This window comes from Agelaius tricolor, unplaced genomic scaffold (assembly GCF_023055355.1).
Source record: "Agelaius tricolor isolate 1412-34295 unplaced genomic scaffold, bAgeTri1.0.p SCAF_13, whole genome shotgun sequence".
Lineage (NCBI taxonomy): Eukaryota > Metazoa > Chordata > Aves > Passeriformes > Icteridae > Agelaius > Agelaius tricolor.
The window spans coordinates 21,773,439-21,793,116 of NW_027269273.1; the positions used below are offsets into that span (position 1 = coordinate 21,773,439).

Consider the following 19,678-nt stretch of genomic DNA (forward strand, 5'->3'; position numbering starts at 1 on the left):
CCTAAAGTCACAATGGCACTAAGGAATCCAAGGAGGACGCTCAGAACAGACTAATGGGCAAATGAGTACACAAGGTGTAAAATGAATAACCTAAACCATGCCTACACAACAGAGCATTCAATAAAAATCTTGGAGGCATTTCTGACAGCTTTCTGTACTCATCTGTTTACTGAGCAGTGAAAGCCAGGGCAGACAACAAAGTACTGGATCTCACCAGGAAGGACACTGATGGCAGGACAAAGCACATCATTTCAGTACTCTAGAGATGCAGGTAGACTGTGTGGAGTTCTGTGCATCTCAAGGAGGACATAAGTAAGAGAAAGCACAGAGAAAAAAAAGTTATCTAAAAGACAAAGCAGCTTGTGAGGAAAGATTGAAGAGAATGCAAACCTTCAATATGAAGAGAAGTTGTTGGAGGAGAGCAAATATGATGGTTTACAAAAATAAAGACAATGGACAAGGAAAATGCAGAACTTGCTTGTCAAATTCAAAGCCAACAGAACTGGGAGGCACCAAGTGAAACAAATATGAGATCATCTCAAACAGATGTGAGTTTCATTGATGCTGTTTTAGGGTGTGTATGTGTCTGTTTTTAAACAAGTCGGTGAATTTCTGGAACCTGCACTACAAAGCTGTGAACACAGACAGTACCAATGGATTTGGACAAAATCACTTAGTCCATAGTTCAACACTTAAGGAAACTAACATCCCTAACACGATGATTTCAGATGAAAAGAAACAGAACAGACTTGAGCAAACTGCCATCTCACCTTCCTCAGAAAGGTGCTCAGATTAAGGGAACAGTGAAGAAAAGAGTTTCTGCAAACTATCATGACAAAGTTGATTGGTTAAACATATTACCATTTTACTAGTTACTCCTTTTCTTTATAAAAGCTTTATGAGGGTACAAAGGACAAGAACAGGAATTCTGAAAGAAATAAAGGTCAGGAGCATCTAAAGCCAAAGAGGTTTACTTATACTCCTACTCCACAGAATCATAGAATAGTCTGAGTTGGAAGGGACCCACAAGGATCATCAAGTGCAGCTCTTAAGTGAGTGGCCCATGCAGAGACTGAGCCCCTGACCTCGGCATTATTAGCACCCTGCTCCAAACAACTTACGTGCAAATAAAAGTTTGTGCTCATCAAAAACCAAATGACACAGATGCCTTGAAAAGTCTCATATCACAGACGGTTTGCATAAGATAAACAATGAGTGATACACAATGAGTTTAAGGAGCACCTTGTTTTGATCTTGGAGTTGGATTCCACTCAGGTACATTTTTCACTATGGCTTCGACAGCCTGGCCAGCCGCAATACGAGTATCCCAGTTCGTGCTTCTTAAATACACTAACACCTTGAAGGAGAGATTAATAATAAGTATTTGCTTAAAATGTACTTCCAAAACAATCCATCAGCTGTTATGTTCTATTAAAACACAATTACTTTAATGCTATGAATTAATAAAACATTCAGAACAAAAACATAAAGGACAAAAAAACCAAACCAAGAAATGCCACCAGCCTTCTCTATATTGCTCACGGCTTAGCAGAACACTTGCCAGAGCCAGACCTTAAGACTTTATAAGATATATTTAGTCCAATCAGTTAAACTGAAACTTGATTTCCTCCAGGTACTGAACAAGGCTTGAGATATGTTTTCATTTTTTGGGTTGGTTGGTTTATTGCTGTCTTTTTCTACAAGGAAGTGTTCAAACTTGATTAACAGACCTTAAAACCCTGAAGTAATTTAACCCAAGAAGAGATACAACTTGGGTCACTTGAAGCAATATATTCTCTTCTAAACTAATTTATCACTATGTCACACATCTGGAAAAACTATTTCTTTCTCTGAAAGCAGTTTGAGATTCGTGATTCCTTGGCCACTCTGTTGATAGCATCAATTGTGGTGACAGCACCTGTTCCATAAGAACAGAACTGAGGTTACTGAGCCATCTCCACCTGTCAGAGATGGACTATTTTTGGTGGTTTTACTAGACTTGGTCAGACTGAAGTCTCAAGCTAATGGAAAACTCTTCCCAATTTCCAGCCCTTTTAAAGACATGCAGCCTCTTTTTTTAATGCTTTATCACACAAGTAATAACCTTTAAAGGCAAGTGAAAAAAATCTTTGTAAGGCAGTAGAGCTTCTCTTTATAGAACAAGCTCTGAACTTACAGCAAATGCTGAATATCAATATTGAATGCTAAGTGAAACCTCACATAATCATTTCAGAAGCTGACACAACAGTACCTTAAACAGAAGCAGCCCCTAATTTTCTTCATTCTCTTACTTCTGAAAAACCCAAGACCACAATGCATTTTCTTCTTCCCACAGAAGCACATCCCTTTAAACTAGTTTGATTCTCACCATTCAAGTACAAGGGAAAAACATATGCTTACTTTAGATAAGAGATTATTCAGTTCATGAGGATGCAGTTTCACTACTTCCCCAAGTTGCTGTGCAGCTGCTTTTCTTGTTACAGGTGTTGTACCAGTGTCCAGTAAAATAAAGAGACGATCGAGCCTAAATGTGATTGACAAAAACCGAAAAGTTATGCTATTCATAGCTCAGATGTCCATTTCTATTAATATTCCCCCACATTTTTCAGTTTATATAACTCAAAGAGAAGAGATGTCTGTCTGAAGACTGTCAGTTGGCAGAGTGAATAATGTACTATTTTTCTAACACTAAGCATAGCTGTTTTAAAAGCCCATTTAATCTGGTAACAAAAAAAGTAACTGTAAGAAAGGCTAGTTTAAAAAATCTTCAGTTACAAGAAAAAAATTAATTTAAGAAAAAAAAATTCCTGTCTTTCTTCTGTGATAGAACATTTTCAATCTTGAAGCACATATGTTGTGAGTGATCATCAAATTCTATTTGATAGAAAAAGCAGAGGGCTCAGCTGCTCCTATTGCACATTATCACTTCTATTGACAACACAGCCTGTTATCAGCAACACCAAACTCTGCCTCTCCAGGATGACAAAATTTTACTTTTCACATCTTTTCCCCCTAATTACCTGGAATACACAAAACCAAACCTCTTGTGTTTACAGCTTGCAAGTCATCTGATGCTTCTGCTCTTCCCTCAAAATACAGGGATTTAATCAGATCTGTTTCCACAGTAACTCTGTATTTAGTGAAAGACTCCAATCACCTATTTGTAGAACAATTCATTTCTTCCTTGTTTAGTTACTGAATGAGAAATAAAGTCTGTCTTTATGTATATATTCACATAACAATCTAGATACTCAAATACATGACTGGAGTTTCAAGTATTCATTATTCCCTTACTATCAGTGGGTTGATCAGAGCTCTCTAATGAGTGCCAAGTTTATGCTTTAGTTATTGTGCAGTATGAGGTTATTACTGAGTATCAATCTAGAACCTGTTCACACAGAGCAATTAAAATAGTTTGTTCCAGCTTTATCATAAAAGTACTCCTCCAAGAACTGCAACAAGACAAAACCAGACCTTACACAGCAGTGAAGCTCACCTAGAACAGCCTGGCAGAATAAAGATATAGGTATCCTGGACAACCTGTCTTCAATAACCACACATCCTTGGTTTGAGCACACACAGGAAATAACAAATGCCTTGTCCCTGTTAGTCTGTTGCTACTAATTACATTTCATGTAAATTGCCTTTGACATTAGTTCAAATAATGTAAAAAGAAAAAAAACCACCAAAACCTCTTTCCAACATCACTGGATTTTGTATTTTCTTTGGCATGCTTCAACTGCACTTAATCCTGAGTTTATCTTAATGGGTTCACAAGACAATAGGAATTGCAGTGCAGGGCCAAGGTAATACCAAAATCCAAATACTCTCATAACTGGAGGTATTAGATTAAGTATTCATTAGATTTAAAATAATTATAAATTTTTAGACACAATTCTGCTATCTGCCATCCCAGAAATAATTCTCTTGCTACTACTAAAATAGGTGAGCTTATTTCAATCTTTGTAGATTAAAACTAGAGTTTCAATTGCTATGATGTACTAGTCAGTAAGTTGTTTTAAAGTCCCAAAAATTAAACCCTAGATATATGAAATCCAGGAATTTTGTGTCAAGGAGAAAAAAGCTTTACAGATCCAACACTTCTGAATCCCTGATAGTGGACTAGTCATGAGAAACATACCAGGTACCTCATTAGTTGCCAGTATTTTTTCTGCAGTACTTTTGAAAGTAATAACCCAACCAGATTTGCAGCGGTCACTATTATTCAATACAAAACACAGTGGCTTTCAGAAGAACCACTTGCTCCAACTTGCCTGTTCTCACCCCTTTCATTCTTCTGCTCTCTGTGAAACTTTGGTGTTCCATACTCAGGTTTGCCATTTAGTACCACACGCTCCTTTAATTATCAATTTATCTTTTTTTATCTCAAAATCAAGCACCATGTGTAACTGTGACCACTTCCCCAATTAGAACTCTTCATGAGTCAAAACAGGAGGAAACCACTAAGCCTACCCTCAAAAACTCAACCTGAATTCCAGACGTAGTTACAACACTACATCTCCACTCCTAAAACCCACAACTTTCTGAAGCTGTGTTACCTGCAAAATACAGCTTGTTTTCTTAAGAGTTTTTTTAACCTACAGTGTGCTTGGTTTGGAATTTGTTATTTCGAACTGTAATCTGCTGAACTTACACACAAATGCAAACCAAACAAAAAAAATCTTTCACTTGTCTGACATCACTACAGGAAGGTTTCAGCTTTCAACCCCAGCAAAATACATGGAAACGGGATTAGCAAACACAGCCAACAACATCTGACTAACAGTAGTGCTGGTCACACTAATCATTCTCTTTTCCTCCCACAGAAGGATGCAAAACTCCCAAACTGATAAAATTTTGGAGCTATTAAGATTTTCCAATTGAGTGTTGGTGTTGCTGCAGCAGAGTATGGCAGAGCCTGAATTCTGCATGAGTTGGAAGGGTAGCACTGAAAAAGTTGTCTATGATCAGCAGTGCTAGTTGGTTTGTTTTTCAAATTAAAGCTTTCAGTCTGAGTTTCATTAAGAATGGAAAAAAACCACTAAAAATTCCAAACTAATTAGTTTTGAGTACCTGCAGTTTAAAAAGGAAGTTTCCTAAGTTCTGACAAGGCTTTCATTTTCAGAACAAACTAGCAGTCTCTAAACAAGTTACTAAAGCCAAAGAGAACCAAGTTTTCTAGTGGCATGTGGTTCTCTGCTTCTCATGCTAGACAGTGCTGTAAGCAGGGCACCACGTGCCTCACATCGTTCCCAGAAGTGTGAAGCAATGTGGTAGAGTGAGATACTCTACAACGCAGATAAAGTTTTTAATTATTTTATTAAATCTGTCAACTCTGTCAAAAAATTGTTCTAAGCCTATGGAAGACAAAAGCAAACAACAGAAACACAAGGAATACTTTGGGGAAAAAAAAAGATTAAACCAAAAAATTTTTGTAAATTATTATGAAAAATAATTGTAAATTATTATGAAAATTTAAATACCAATGCATGCTAAAAATTAAAGATATCTCTAAAACTACTTCTGCTGCAATCAGAACTTAAAAATACCAAGTTCTTCACTTTTAATTCTTAAACAATGGTTCAGATCCTTCTGTCATCCTCCAATACCATGTTAACTACTTCTCATCAATGGGACAGCAACCATACACAACTTTGATATGAACTCATGCTGTGTGAGCTAGCACAAAGCACTACCTTGCTCAAAGAGATAAATAATTTCTTCCTCTCACTTTAGAAATTCAAGATTTTTCTAGTCTCTGTTGAAGTGTATCAGAATGACACAACTGAGAGCAACAACTCAAGGTTCTTATGATCAGCACTCCACTCAATTTTTTCTTCTAAGAAACACCTTTTACACTGAGTCCATTAGAAATGTTTCTGACACAGACATCAATGCAGGTGCTTAAGAAGAGACATCTACTGCCATCTGAGATGCTTTACCTCCAGAAGAGCCACCACACCTAGGTGGTGGCACTCTCCAGGTACCACAGTGATTCCATCTTCTGGTCACCAGTTTTGCACATTCAGCATTGAACCAAGCTAGACATGACCCTCACCCAGGCACAGGAGGCAAATGCTGCAATAAATGACATGTTCTGTTCCTCATGCTGATCTGCAGATCTTTGCTGCTGTCCCAAACAGAGGGCTGATCTCCATTTGAAGGGGCAGTTGTCATACTATTTAAAGTGAACTTTATGGAACTCCTGTGGAAACAGGATGGCATGGATTCAAGAGCCCTTCAGCTCCAGAGGCATTACAAAGCTAGTAGCTGCATAATTAATGTCAAGATACAGGTGTAAGCAACAGTCTCTTCAAAATGTTTGCTGAAAAACACGTGGGCAGCTGCATTGTATAAAGATCCCAACTGTCCCAGTGTAAGTGTTCTGGCTGGACTGGGTGCCCACAAGGCTTCAGATGATGAAACCTTCCATTTGTTGCTTTCAGTGAGTGGAGGCTTAAAAGGAACAGTGACCTGATCACTGCTGCCCATGAAACAATCTGTCTGGACTTTTACATCTCTGTGCCCCAGCACGTTAAACTGTCCTGAGAGTAATCTCTAAGAGTAAAGGACATCTGGTATGAACACCTTGCAACTACCTCTGCATATCCTCCAAGCCATTAAAATTGTGTGACTGTACACAAAATCCTCAGTGGCATAGTCCCTGGAACAGTAATGTCAGGCTCTGCCTAGAGCTCTTTGAAAAGCTGCTAGCTAGCACCCATCAGAAGGCAAGGGAATCCTCTTAGGAGTTGATATTTCCAACCTCCAGAAAACTTCCTCCCAGGCACTATTTCTTAATACAGAAATAGCCCAGACACCTTGAAAACATCCCCAAATTAAACTTTAGACTTGACAAGGGTGAAATTCAACCTAAGTTCTAATGGAGTCTGACTTTTCTTGACCTGACAGCCCTCTGCTGTCACTTCATCATTTGGTCAAATCCCAGCTTGGTCAGCTCTTAACACTCACTCACATGAACAGTTAAGTAATCAAATAAGCAACTTTCAAATATAGAATCAGCCAGTAAGAGGAAAAAAAACCACTCAAAAGAATTCAGAACAAAACCCAGAAGTGCAATGATACACAAAGAATGGATTGTGATTTTACTTCTCCTAGGTGTGCAAACAGTTATGAAGGTGGGACTGTGGACAATGAAGAAATCCTGTTTCCTACACAGCAGCTGAAGTAACATCTGGAATGAAACAACAGCTCCATGACCACACCAGGTCACAGTACCATACACTGCATATGGAATCCAACCAAATGCTAAAATTAGTATAATTAATTCCATGTGGACTATGTATTTCATGAATGACCTACAACTTCATGCTGTACAAGTTTTACTTGTTAACTATTACATATGTATCTACAACTAACAATGCACTCCAAAATGAGACCAATTACATTACAAAAACTGGGAGAGAATTGCAAGTTGAAGCAGCTGTCAGCACAGACTAATACAAGATGTGTATCAGTAAGTTACAAAGTGAACACCTCAGTGACTATTCAAATTCCATCTGCTGGAGCACGTTGGCATTATCATCAGCATGCAATCCTGACTTTCAGTTTTCACTTCAGTCCATTAGAAAAGTGTGTGTGAGAAACTGAGAGCTCTGTCTCATTTGGGCAGCAGTGCACATGCCAGCTCTGCTTCCCCCCTTCCCATGACTGTATAAGCCCTCCCACAAAGAGGGGCACAGGAGGCAGTCCACTGTTCTGGTCCTCAAGTTCATCTCCACCAACAAGGGAAGAGTTACATTATTCTTCCCCCCTTTGGAGTCTGAACTCCCATAAGAACATTGGTTATAGAACATCTACTCTAATGCTTTGGGCATAGGCCTTTAAGCAGCAGTGAACACATACTTGCTCAGGTTAACTCCTGCTTTTTATGCAAGAGCAGCCATGAAGTAATAGCTTCCACAGAAGCTAAAAGCTGAATTCTTCATAGAGAAAGTCTGTGATAACCTCAAAAAAAAATTCTAAAACATATACAGTGCACATAAGAGATTCTGGATGCAGTATTCAATTTGAAAAGTTCCAACAGTAATGATGCCAGCCAGTGCAGCCACTTGTTCTTGGGAAGTCACAGCCCTACACTTCAAAATACATGAGGCCTGCTTAGTGTACAAAAGCTTTACTCTCACAGTCTTTTGACATTATTTATTTTAAAATAAAAACTAGGTTCCTAATCTACATATTACAAGTCATACACAAATTCAAGTAAACAAAACCACTGAAAACTCTAGAAAACAGTATTAATCTTACACAGATCAAATCAAGAATGGGTTGCAAGAGCAGCAAATAATGCTCTCAATATTTCTGTAAGGAACTGTCTTGAATATACCCTGAAGAGGTTGCCTTCAAGGTATTTCAGGGAGAACTTAAAGGATACACCAACTAAAATAAAATTGTTTACTCTTAATGTACCTTACCAGCCTCCTAATTTTGTTACATTTTAAAAGTACATTGGTTCTCCCTCATACTGCAAAGGCACTCAAAACAGGAGAAAGGCATTAACACCTTGGTGCTAGAATAACATGAGGTGCCTTTGAACACATTAAGAAACTGGAAAAAAGTTTTATTAGATACTGAAGGACTATCATCATTTTATTACCTACTGAAACTCTACCATCCTGAGTAATCTATGAGTTGTCATCCTCTTAGAAGTATAACTTTTCCTTCTGAAGTATCTCAAAAGATCACTGGTGAGCCACTGCAATCGTTCACTTGGATCATGCACTTTGTAGGAATGAAGCTGAACCAAAACTTTTCACTTCCTTTTTTCCTTCTCAGTTCCACTATCAAAAACATTGGGATTTTCTTTATTAGCTATGCAAACATTATACCACTTCATCTGTAAGATAATGTTCAGTGACAGAGATTGGTGACAGAAGCTAAGGCCTACCAAATGACACATTCACAGAAGGAATACCAACCTTCCCACCCACCTATCCCTGCTTCTGGAGGATGGTGTTCATTAGTCTCTCCAGCATAAACTACCAAAGAGATGAACACGTACAGTGCAAATATTCTGCAACATCTTTTGGGATGAGGTATCTACTGTTACACTGTCTGTTTTCTAGAGCATCAACACAAATGCTTTATAGCAGGAGGTCTTCAATCCATGTAACATAAAATGCAGAATTAAATATCAGACTTTTTTGTCAATAGGTTACAATTACTTTTAAGATGACCCTACTAATAGCAAAGCTGCAATTCCTCAATCTAATATGGATGTATTTCAAAGCATTCCCTATGTTTTTATGGATCTCCCTCAACAGATTAGGATTTTAAGAAAGGTTTTCAATTGACAAAAAAGCAAAAACTAAACTTTCCAGGAAAACAACCACCTGATAATTTATTGTTTTAAGAATGTAAAACTTCTCCAACCCTCACTTCTAAAAAAAGATATTTTTAAAATAGCTGTTCCAATATAGAACTACCCCTAATGAAATGATTGTTAATAGTAATGCTTGGTATGCAGTCCACAAGGACTGTGGGCTTTTCAGAAAGATTAAATTGAGTCAGCCTCTTCCTCACTCTCCAAACTGGTATAGGTAAAGAGGCATTCAACAATGAAATATTACAGTAGTCCATAAAAAAATAACTGTAACTACCTAGAGGAAAAGTGGAATTAGAACAGACGATGGACCAACTAAATTGAACAAAAAATAGTTATGTGGTTATATACACAAGTGCACAAACAATTATTTGTAATATGTCTGAAAGGAAAGGACCTTTGAAGTTCAATGTTCTGAAGTAAAAGGTGAAGAAAGGCATCTTTATCTACAAAAGCAGTGCTGACACTGTATCAGTGTTCCTATGGTCCAGCAGCAGAAAGGAAACTCAACTTACCAGGACCTGCTGTCTAACTTCAAAGGGACAGAGACAGACAAAATTTACACATTATCACTTCTTACAATTATATAAACATTGGTGCTCACCAGGAATAGCCAAGATGTTACAGCACTGTGAAACATGTATTCTTTTACCTAAGTTACACGTGAAGCTGAAACGACTCTGAACCAACTCACCAGTATTGCAGCACCTCTACTGGCGTTCAGTACCTTGTGTTCAGTTGTGCAACATTTGGATACTACAACTATCATCTGAAGCAATATCTAACAATATTATTAACACATCAACTTTCAATGCTTCACACTGAATCTTAGAATGAGCCACATCTAGTTTTACTTTCAGTTCCCAAAAGGTGTTAAGTAAATCTCTGTACTGCTGCTTTCCTCTAAAGCAGCCTTGGTAACTGAAATGGAAAGCAGCCTTTAGAGCAGCCACAGCCTCAGCACACAGCTGAAAAGCTCTATCTTGATATTCCTGTTAGCCCCCATATCACATGTACATTAGCAAAGTTGGTTAAGCAGACTGACCAGACCTAATGTAATTAGACAACTCCTCTGCTTTACATGATGACTTAGTTTAACGTACACGGTAATCTTGTTACAGCAATCCTCACTACTTCCACATTCTTATGGACAGATTTGGGGGATGAGAAAAAGCCACAACAAACATATAACAAGTTGATAAAAAAATAAGAGTAGAATAAAACAAAGGGATACTTTGTAGAAACTACAAAGCTTAAAATAAAACACCTGCTACTACAAGTCCCTAAAAGGTGCCTTGCTACCATTATTTTTGATGAAGAAGGGATATCCATTATAAACGTGCACACCTTTACTTTGCTACATAGAATTGCAAACTTATTCACACAGAGCTACTGAAACAGAATTTACTTTTGTGATAGCACTTTAGAAGTACAGATACTATAACACGTGACTTGGAGCTAATCTATCACAAGCTTAATTTGGATTTATCGTTTCCTTTCAATTATCCTGTTCGGAAGCTTAACCCACCCGTTTCACACACACACACAAAAAAAAAGAAAAAAAAAAGGAAAAACAACCCCAGGAATTTGCGCTCAGCATTTTTTATAAAACAGCGCTGTTAAGACACACCTCTGTATCTGTGAATGCTTTAAACGCTGGCACACCCCATAGCACATGTGTGCAAGCAGATACTGCCCAACATTTTGAGGCAGAGCCAGAATACACGGATCACTTTTCTCCATGAAAGCCTGTTTTATTTTGGTTACTTTACAACTAAGGGCTCTGAAACGCAAAAACAGTTCCTTGCCAGTTTTTGGGACTCAATATCCTAATTTCCTACTCCCTAGCAGTTTAACCACCCTAGGGAAGACTGGCCAACAAAACGAAGGTGTCGAATTCAGGAGGAAGCCCGAGACGCCCCAGGCAGAGCCCCTGCGGGCCGAGGGAGGGAGGGGGCACGGGAGTCACCGCAGGCCAGGATACAAACCCAGGCTCCAGAGAACGCTGCCACCCCCACACCCCGGCGGGGCGGCCTTGGCGAGGTCTCCGCAGGCTCCCGAAGCCAAAGGAGACGGAACGCGGGCACCCCTCCTCCCCCCCCCTCCCCGCACGAGGCCACACGGAGAGCCGGGAGCGCCGGGTCGCCGCTGTCGGCCCTACTTCCCCCATTCTTCCCAGCTCCCACCGACCTGGAGACGGCCATGGCTGCCCGGAGCCGGGCCGGGCTGACGGCGGGCGGCGGGACGGGGGGGCCGGGGTGCTGCCCGGGCGGAGGGCGCTGGGCCTCGCTCGGGCCTGGGGCGCCGCACCCGGCCTCGGCCCCGCCGGCGATCCGCGGGCAGCGGCTGAGCGCGGCAGAGGCCGGCGGCGGTCGGAGTGTCGCTCCCCCGGGCGGGGCGGCGGCGGCGTGGGCGGCAGCGGCGAAGGACCCTCGGAGCGCAGGTTAAAGCCTCGATTCCCCCATCACCGGGGCGAAGCCCAATGCCTGGTTTTATATGAGCAGCCATCTTGTATTTATTCCCTTCCTCCATGAGAGCCGCTTCCTGATTGGCAAGAGCGCCCAGCCGCAGCCAATGGCGGGAGCGCTTCTAAGAGTAAGGAGGGCGGGAGCGCGCAGCGCCCGCACTGAGCAGGATCGGCCATGGAGCCCGCCGGGCCGCCTAGGGGGGCGCCGGCCTCTGCTGGGGCGTTCCATCTGCAGGGCGATGGAGGGGGGCGAACTCAAAGGAGAGCGCCCCAGTCCCGAACACCGAGGGGAGAAAAGGAGAGAAGGATGTGGAGTAAACGCTTTTCCTTCCATGTCCACTGGGTGCTGGCCCTTCTGCCCCGCCAACACGGCGGAACAGGGCGGTCGGTATTCGCCGATCCAACGCCGCACCCCTTTCTTGCCGAGGTCCGCCGTCCATCGGCCATGCCCGGTGCTGCGGCGCGAAGTCGCTGCCCGTGGGACTACAACTCCCGGCATGCCCTGCGCAGTGGCCGGGCTCGGTCGCGCGGCCCCGCCGTCCTTGCGGGCGGGCGGAGGCTGCTCTGGAGCCCCCTCAGTGAGGGGCGGCTGTGACACTGCGGGCTGGTACCGCAGAGGGGTCATGGCACACGAGGGTGGCAACACCCAAGGGTTTATAAAGCGACACCAGCCACGCCAGGCAGCGACGGGACGGCTGGTCTGGTCCGGTCGCGGCGGCTCTGTGAGGGGCCACGTTCTTTCCCGCTCTCTGCCGTCGCCCCGGCTGGGACAGCGGCCCGTCCTCCCTCCCAGCCTGGCGGGCCCCGGGCGATGCTGAAAGATCCTGGAATCCCGCCCGGCAGTGCCCCTTGTTCCGGGCAGGCACACCAGGCTCCCAAGTGCTCGCTATCAGCTTCCATCAGATCCAGATTAAGAAATTAGCCTTCGTCTAATCATTTAAATTAATGGTCCCAGACTGGTACATAAAGTTAGCTGACGCAGGTAACCTTTCATGTGATAAGGTGGAAACAAAATAATAGATTTTTTTTTTCTGTGATGGCATAAACTTGGATAAACACATGAATTTGCATAGCGCTGTATGATAAAGTTTTCCTCTGAAGCCCATTGTACTGGGAGTGTTTCACACCCAACCCTTGTCCAGGGATTTCTGCTCAGCCCAGCCTTCTGGTTGGTCTCCCTCTCCCTAGGGAGTTAACTCTTCATATATGGGCTCACTCATTCCATCCCCACGAGCACATACTCCAAACAAACATTCTAATGCTGTCTGCATTATCACTGTCTTTTTGCAGTTCTATCAAGACACTGGGATAATGCTTCAATCTGTCCTTATCCATGCAGGTCCAGCCTAGACTTCAGCCTTTCCTAAAGCACGCCCGGGGTGCTGCTTTCCTGCCTGTCTCTTCTGTCCTTCGGTGGGAGCACGGTGGCAACTGGAAACTGGCATTGAAGTGGCCTCGAACACTGGCTCTGAGGGTCAGCCTGAGGCCTTTGAGCACAGAGTGTGGCCAGAGCAAAGCACAGACCTATGTTTCAGTGGTGGACATGGTTTTGTCACAGTGCTACACTCAACAACCCAGGTAATGCCTTTTGCCTGTCATGGTTCTGATGGGGTAACTACCTTTAAATAGCTCAATATACCTTCTGTAGCTGAATACACACAAAAAGTACAGTGGATTTAGCTAGAAGCCAAGGGCCTCTCAGCAGAGTACTCCAAAAACTCCCCACACCTTCCTTTCTGCCGTGCCATACCCTCGTGTTGCAGGTGCACCTGCCTGGGTCCCTGCCCATGATCCCAGGCACACGCCTGCCCCTGTTCTCTGTGTGTACATGTTTGATTTAGCTGTGTATGGGAGGGAAGCAGGGAATTGGGGTACGGAGCAGCAAGGAACAGACTGAGGGTGGAGATATTTTCCTTGTATGTTTGATGCTGTTGACATGGATGTATAGCAAACATCCCTGATAGTGTATTTCCTTGTTTGTTTAGCCAGGAATCAGCAGCCATCCTGTCCTGCTGTGAACGTTATTGAAATGATCCTCAGGTGATGTTTCCAATTCTAACATCCTATTTCCTCTAAGGTACTTTAAAAACAGTTTTAATAACAGTCAAGGCAGAGGGCACATCAAACAACCAATTAAATTTGCTTTGAACAGCTCCTACCTGATAAAAATAAATGCAGGGAAAATATTGATGGTGGGTCATATGCACTGAGTACTTGTTGAAATTATGATAAACTGCACTTCCAGCAAAACAATCTGCAAAAGACAGAAAGAATGATCTGTTACAGCAGGCATTCTGGACTCAAACACAATTCATTCAAGTATCACCTCATATATATTTGTATTTTGACGTTTATGTAAAGCACATCATTACTTAAGTATTCACTTGTATCTTCTGCTCAATCCTTTCCCTACATCCTATGACAAGTAATTCTTCTTTGTCCATGCATCTGTTCAGCGCCTCTGTAAGTCACACCAATTTGTTTGCAATTCTTTTTTGGACCTATTTTTCAAGGAGTACCTACACATTTCCCTCCTTCTTCTTCTGTTAAAAGAATCCCCCCTGAAAATCTGTTGTGTGACAGTATACTCTCTCCAACCTGCTCCTAAATTAAATAAAACCCAGTAATTTCACTCCTTTGGTATGTTTTAATCAGTACTTCCTGCATTCGTCTCAACTGTTTTTATTTTGCTTTCTTCCTCCTGCCAGCTGTGTTCACCTGCAGACTCTTATTGCTTGGGCTGCAGATTTCAGTGACAGCAGCTCAGGTATGTGCCCTGGTGGCTGCCAGAGCCTGGGCAGAAAGTGGTGCAGCCTCCAAGAGCTCCAGCTGTGCAAATAGCAGATGACAGAGGCACCGTTTTTCAGGTGGAATCCCCCTGACTAGACCTGACATAACATAATCTTTTACATGTCCTGGAATTTCAGAAGACTAACTTCCAATTAGTTTTTTGTGTCCTGAAGGTTTGTAGATTTGTATTGCTCAAGATCACACCAGCCTCTCTGTAGTGGTAGGTATAACATTTGCTGCCTTCTGGTCTGATAAAAAAATATTATTTTCATAATAGCTTGCATGTATCTTTGTGTCTATGTTATTTAATTTCCAAATTCCCTTGGAAATCTTGTCTGAAGACAAGCTAGTCATAGAAGCTTGCCCCTGCTTGGGAGTTGGCTTAGACAGCTTCTCTGCTGGTGTCTTAATCACTGTGATTATTTTGATAAGCTGAAACATTTCTGGGAGATACATTTATGCAGAATGAACTGATGCAGGTAAACTGTGCAGGTTCTTTGCAACATGTATTTCTTAATAATGCTTTCTTTTCTGAGGTCTGCAAACTAACTAGATATCTTGTAGACTATTTCTAACATTTAAACTTTAAAATTCTTATTTGTTTTTATATATTTACCTGCTTCTTCTTCAAGTATTATTTAATCTTCCTTGTTCTTATTTCGCATTTTATCTCTGTAGGTTAGGCCCCTCTTTAGTAGTGTTATTAAAATCAGAGTTCTGATGGCTGAAGGATTTTTTTTTGAGTAATCTCTTGTTTCTTGCTAGCTAACAGTGTCTCTTGCTATTCTACTTGATTTTTATTTAAAGGTGTATTTATTTTTTCACTAGTTTCCATGCCAACTCTCATGGCTTTTAATTGTCTTATTTTTATTCCAAGGAGTTTTTTTTAGTAGCTGCACAACCGTTTCAAAAGCCTCTTAATAGAAAATCAACTTATTCATGGCCTTCCTTTTACATTCTTCACAGTAAGTGCTGGTGGCTGGAGGCTGGATGCTGACTGACAGCTCTCATAGTTTAGAAACACCTCAGATACCAAGGAAGTGCTGGATTCTGAGACAAACCAGGGCAAAGCATTGCCACCCACAACAAGCAGCAGCAACACTTCTGAAAAATGTTTGATGGGCTTCAGTTTCTCAACATCAAACAGGATTGCAATAACCACTAGGTAGTGAAAATCACCAACATCTAAAGGATTCCCAATGTCACCAGAGCTGTGTAATTATCTCATTAGATTTCATTACCTCTGATCATATTTAACATTGTCAATTTGAGACAATTTTCCTGAATGAGAGGCTCGTGGTATGACAAACAGAGAGGGAAAACTTGTGTTTCTCTTCTTGTGAGTTTCTGCTGTCAGGGATTTTATCTCATGAGATGGCACAGACTTGTTCAGAAGTGTTGCTTCTTGCTCATCTCCACTTTAAACAGATATTCTGTACAACTGATCAACCTTGTTGTACAAGGTTGTACAACCATCTTGGTTTTGGTAGCCATGGACTCTAATTTCTTCAGCATTTAGTTCCATGATCATGAACTTCCTATTTTCTAACTAAGCTCTACTTTCCACCCTATCTTATAACACATGGAGACATGAATTACTGATACCCTTTGGAAACCTTTTATGTACAAAAACTGTAAGTTTCTTAGTTTTGTCTAGCAGCTATCTGTGCTATCCTAAGTTAAAGAAATATTTTATAGTTTGGGTAGTTTATTGTTCCTGTGGTATTTTTAGGAAATGGTGTTATCTATGCATTGCATACCATTGGTCTTTTTTTCAAACAAGCTGTTCTGTTTACATTTAAAGCCTCCCTGTTTGACCCCTCTGTGCATGGAACTACACCACTTCCTATGTCAAGAAAGTAACTAAAGTAAATTTACATTCAGTAAATAAACTTTATACTTCATTATTAACTTCCATGGACAATTGCATCTTTATACCCGCTCTCTCACTGACATTTATGACAGAAGAGATCTCCATTTATACGTAGAAATATATATATATATATATATATATTTTATGTTTATCATATATATACACCTACATTTATACATAGATATAGATGCATATATACACCTATATAAAAATGAATTTAGTGTTTCATATCCAGAAAGAAAACTGAAGGGGAGAAAAGCTCATCTCAAGTATGTAATTGGGCTTGTTTGGATCAAGGTAACAGACACAAAGGAGCCAGTCAGACACAAAGAGAAAGGGAAATAATGAGGTCAGACTCTTCCTATAAGTCTGCAGGTCCTTCTACATAGCCCCGTGGAAAAATGCAACATGAAAATAACATGACAGAAACAACTAGAGTCCTTTTACTAAGTTTTTCTATTATCTAAAGTTGTGTGCTTTTAAGGGCTTTTTTCTTTATTTAATTGCAGTAGTCTGATTGTTCTTTATTTTTTCATGACCTAATGCAAGAGGGACATTAGTCTGTGCAGTTAAAAAAAAGTGCATATAATTCCAGTGTGCACAAACTGAATACAAAGAGCATAAATAGAAAAGCACTTCTGTCATCAGGGACATAAGGATTCAGAAGCACACTATAATGCTGAATAAACAAGGCCAGAGGTTTCACATCTAGTCCAGCTCTTTCCAAAAGCTGTTGCTTTTCAAAGATAAAAAAGAAAGCTAATCTGTGGCCATCATCACAAGTTCTGCAGCAGTTAATGAGTTTAAATTAGATTTAAAAACAAGTCTGGTGCACATACCCTTTGCTCTCTATATATTTTAACTCCTGTATTTAAGTGATAGAAAGCAATAACTGTTTTTCTTTTACTTTAATTTGCAAATATTGTTTCTCAGAATATTTTTAGGCCTATGAAGGATTTCCAGCATGTTGTGTGAATATCATAATTTACCATTTACTGTATACCAGAATTGCTACTGAATATCTACAACATGATGTTGATACCAGGGTGGGATTATCCTATTTTTCATCTGAAGTCTGCAGACAAGGATCAATCAGTTCTAGCATTTGGATATACCCATTTATACTTCTTTTAAATTTACTTTGTGCATCTCAAAGATGGACTGAGATAAACAGATATTAACGATATCTCTTTTCTTCTCCTAAAAGAGTTAATCTTGTTTTATGGACTTTTGTTTGGTAGCATAATTCTGAAAGTAAAGACTTCTTTCTGTTTATGTTAGAAGAGGCCCTTTGAGGAACTACATGGGGAACATCCTCATCTGTAACAACTTTATCAGACTTATCTATGTTGAGGGTTCTTTCATCTTCCTTTGTGGAACATTCAGTCCTGAGTGTTCCTCATAAAGGAATAAATGTCTCCTGCTTTCAGGATGTATTGTATTGACCTGCTTGTACTTCTTAGAGAGTTACTTCAGATTTGTTTGTTACACTTTAACTTATTTATAACTGTAAGTTTTGTGTGATGGGTACAGTAATAGCAACATTATAGTGTGTTTTTATGCTGTCCTGAAAGAGTGAGATAAGACAGGTATGTACCTGTAATAGACAAATTGAATTTTATTCATGGATTCCTGATACCCAGTAAAAACTGAGCTTGTTTTCAATGTGGAATAGGTTTATGGAGTAGTTACTTACTTGATTGTCTGAAATTCTCATTGGATTCTACAGGGAATATCATCAGGATATTATACTACATATAGACTAGATTTAAGGCTTAGAGGGAAGCCTTAATTAGTTTTAAGATCCCACATGACTTTACTTTAGGATTAGAGGTCTGAGTGCTCCTGTATTTTTTGATAACTGTTATTTACATCAGCTCACACAGAGCCACATGCACAGCTCAGAAGACCCAGATAAGAAGTTGCCAGGAACTCCTCCTCTAGCATGTGTCCTCTTTTTATACCCAGTAATCCTTCACCAGCTTTTTACACATGCACCTTTTGCACATTTCTTCCCTCACACTCATGACTCTCTTCCCCTGACACTTGTATTTTCATTTTCCCTCCTTCATTTTTCTTTTTTAAAACAATTCTTTTCCTGTCATTTCCCCACAACCCCTGCATTGTCTTCTCATCTCAGGAGGACAAAGAACCAAGTTGCTTCCTCACCTGGTTCATTTTTGTCATCTGTTTTTCTGGCTCTCCACAAGAGGAAGAAAGGGAGCTGCTGGTTTGGTAATTGCTGTCCACTGGGACCAGTAAGGCACAGTCTGCTGACAACTGGAGCAAGTAACAGTCAGCCTGCAAAGGAAACAAGCTCTAGTGGTTGGTGACAGCATGGAAGCTATTGCTTTTGGTTTGCACACACATTTTAAATAAACTGCTCTTCACAGCAGCCAAGGATTCATATCCCCTTGCTAAATCCCAGATGGGGGATACCTTCCTTCTTAGCACTGAGCAGGTTCTTAGGCCACAAATGACCTTTGGGTGCCTGCATTTCTGAATGCTTCACATAAGAATTCTTTCTTTCAAGGAAGAATTGATCTTTGAGAAGATGCTGCTCAGGTCACTGAACTGCTGGTCCCAGCACACTGGTTGTAGCAGTGCCCCCCAGATTTGATGGGTAACATCACTGATCATTCTTGCACACACAAAGAGAAAGCCTGCAGCTTGCTAGCAGTTACTTCAGAGCAAATAAACAGGGAAGGCTCCAAATTACACCTGTGGCTTCTTGTAGGTCATTTATCTTTTGCTCAGCTGAGAGAAAAAACAATCCCATGCAAACCTTTCTAGCCCTTTTATAGGTAACCTTGTTCTTCACACAGAAAACTGAATGCTGTACACTGTAGATTACTACATATAAATTTAGTTTTATCCTTGTGTTCTGGTTTCCTGTTGGAGCTGACCTCTCCTTTTCCCAAGCCATTCTTGGGAATCAGCCTTCTGCACAGAGCTCATGTGAATTTTCAGGGTTTTCCAGGAATCACCTGAACATTTCCTAACTCAGGATGATCACAGCTCAGGGCAAGCTGGCATGAAGGCTTCACCATCTGATAAAAATCCTATGAAAACATGACATCAGGACAGCAACAGAAAAGTTTTCTGAGAGTGGAGTTCAACATTTATATATATTAGAACTGTTACAACTTCATTAAATAATTTCGTGTTCAGTCTGAATTTTCTGTATTCTTGTGTTTTTCTTCAA

The 19,678-nt window shown here is 40.7% G+C and overlaps 1 protein-coding gene across 1 annotated transcript in view; it reads right to left on the minus strand.

The window, feature by feature from the left end:
• The window catches only part of BTAF1 (B-TFIID TATA-box binding protein associated factor 1), a 41,941-nt gene extending 30,126 nt beyond the window's left edge, over window positions 1-11,815 (minus strand). The window contains exons 1-3 of the mRNA XM_071439161.1: window positions 11,534-11,815; window positions 2,401-2,524; window positions 1,243-1,357 (exon numbers count right to left, since the gene is read on the minus strand). Coding sequence (XP_071295262.1) covers window positions 1,243-1,357; window positions 2,401-2,524; window positions 11,534-11,547 — 253 coding nt within the window. The 5' untranslated portion in view covers window positions 11,548-11,815. The remainder of the gene's footprint in view (window positions 1-1,242; window positions 1,358-2,400; window positions 2,525-11,533) is intronic.
• Between the last annotated feature and the right edge of the window lie 7,863 nt (window positions 11,816-19,678).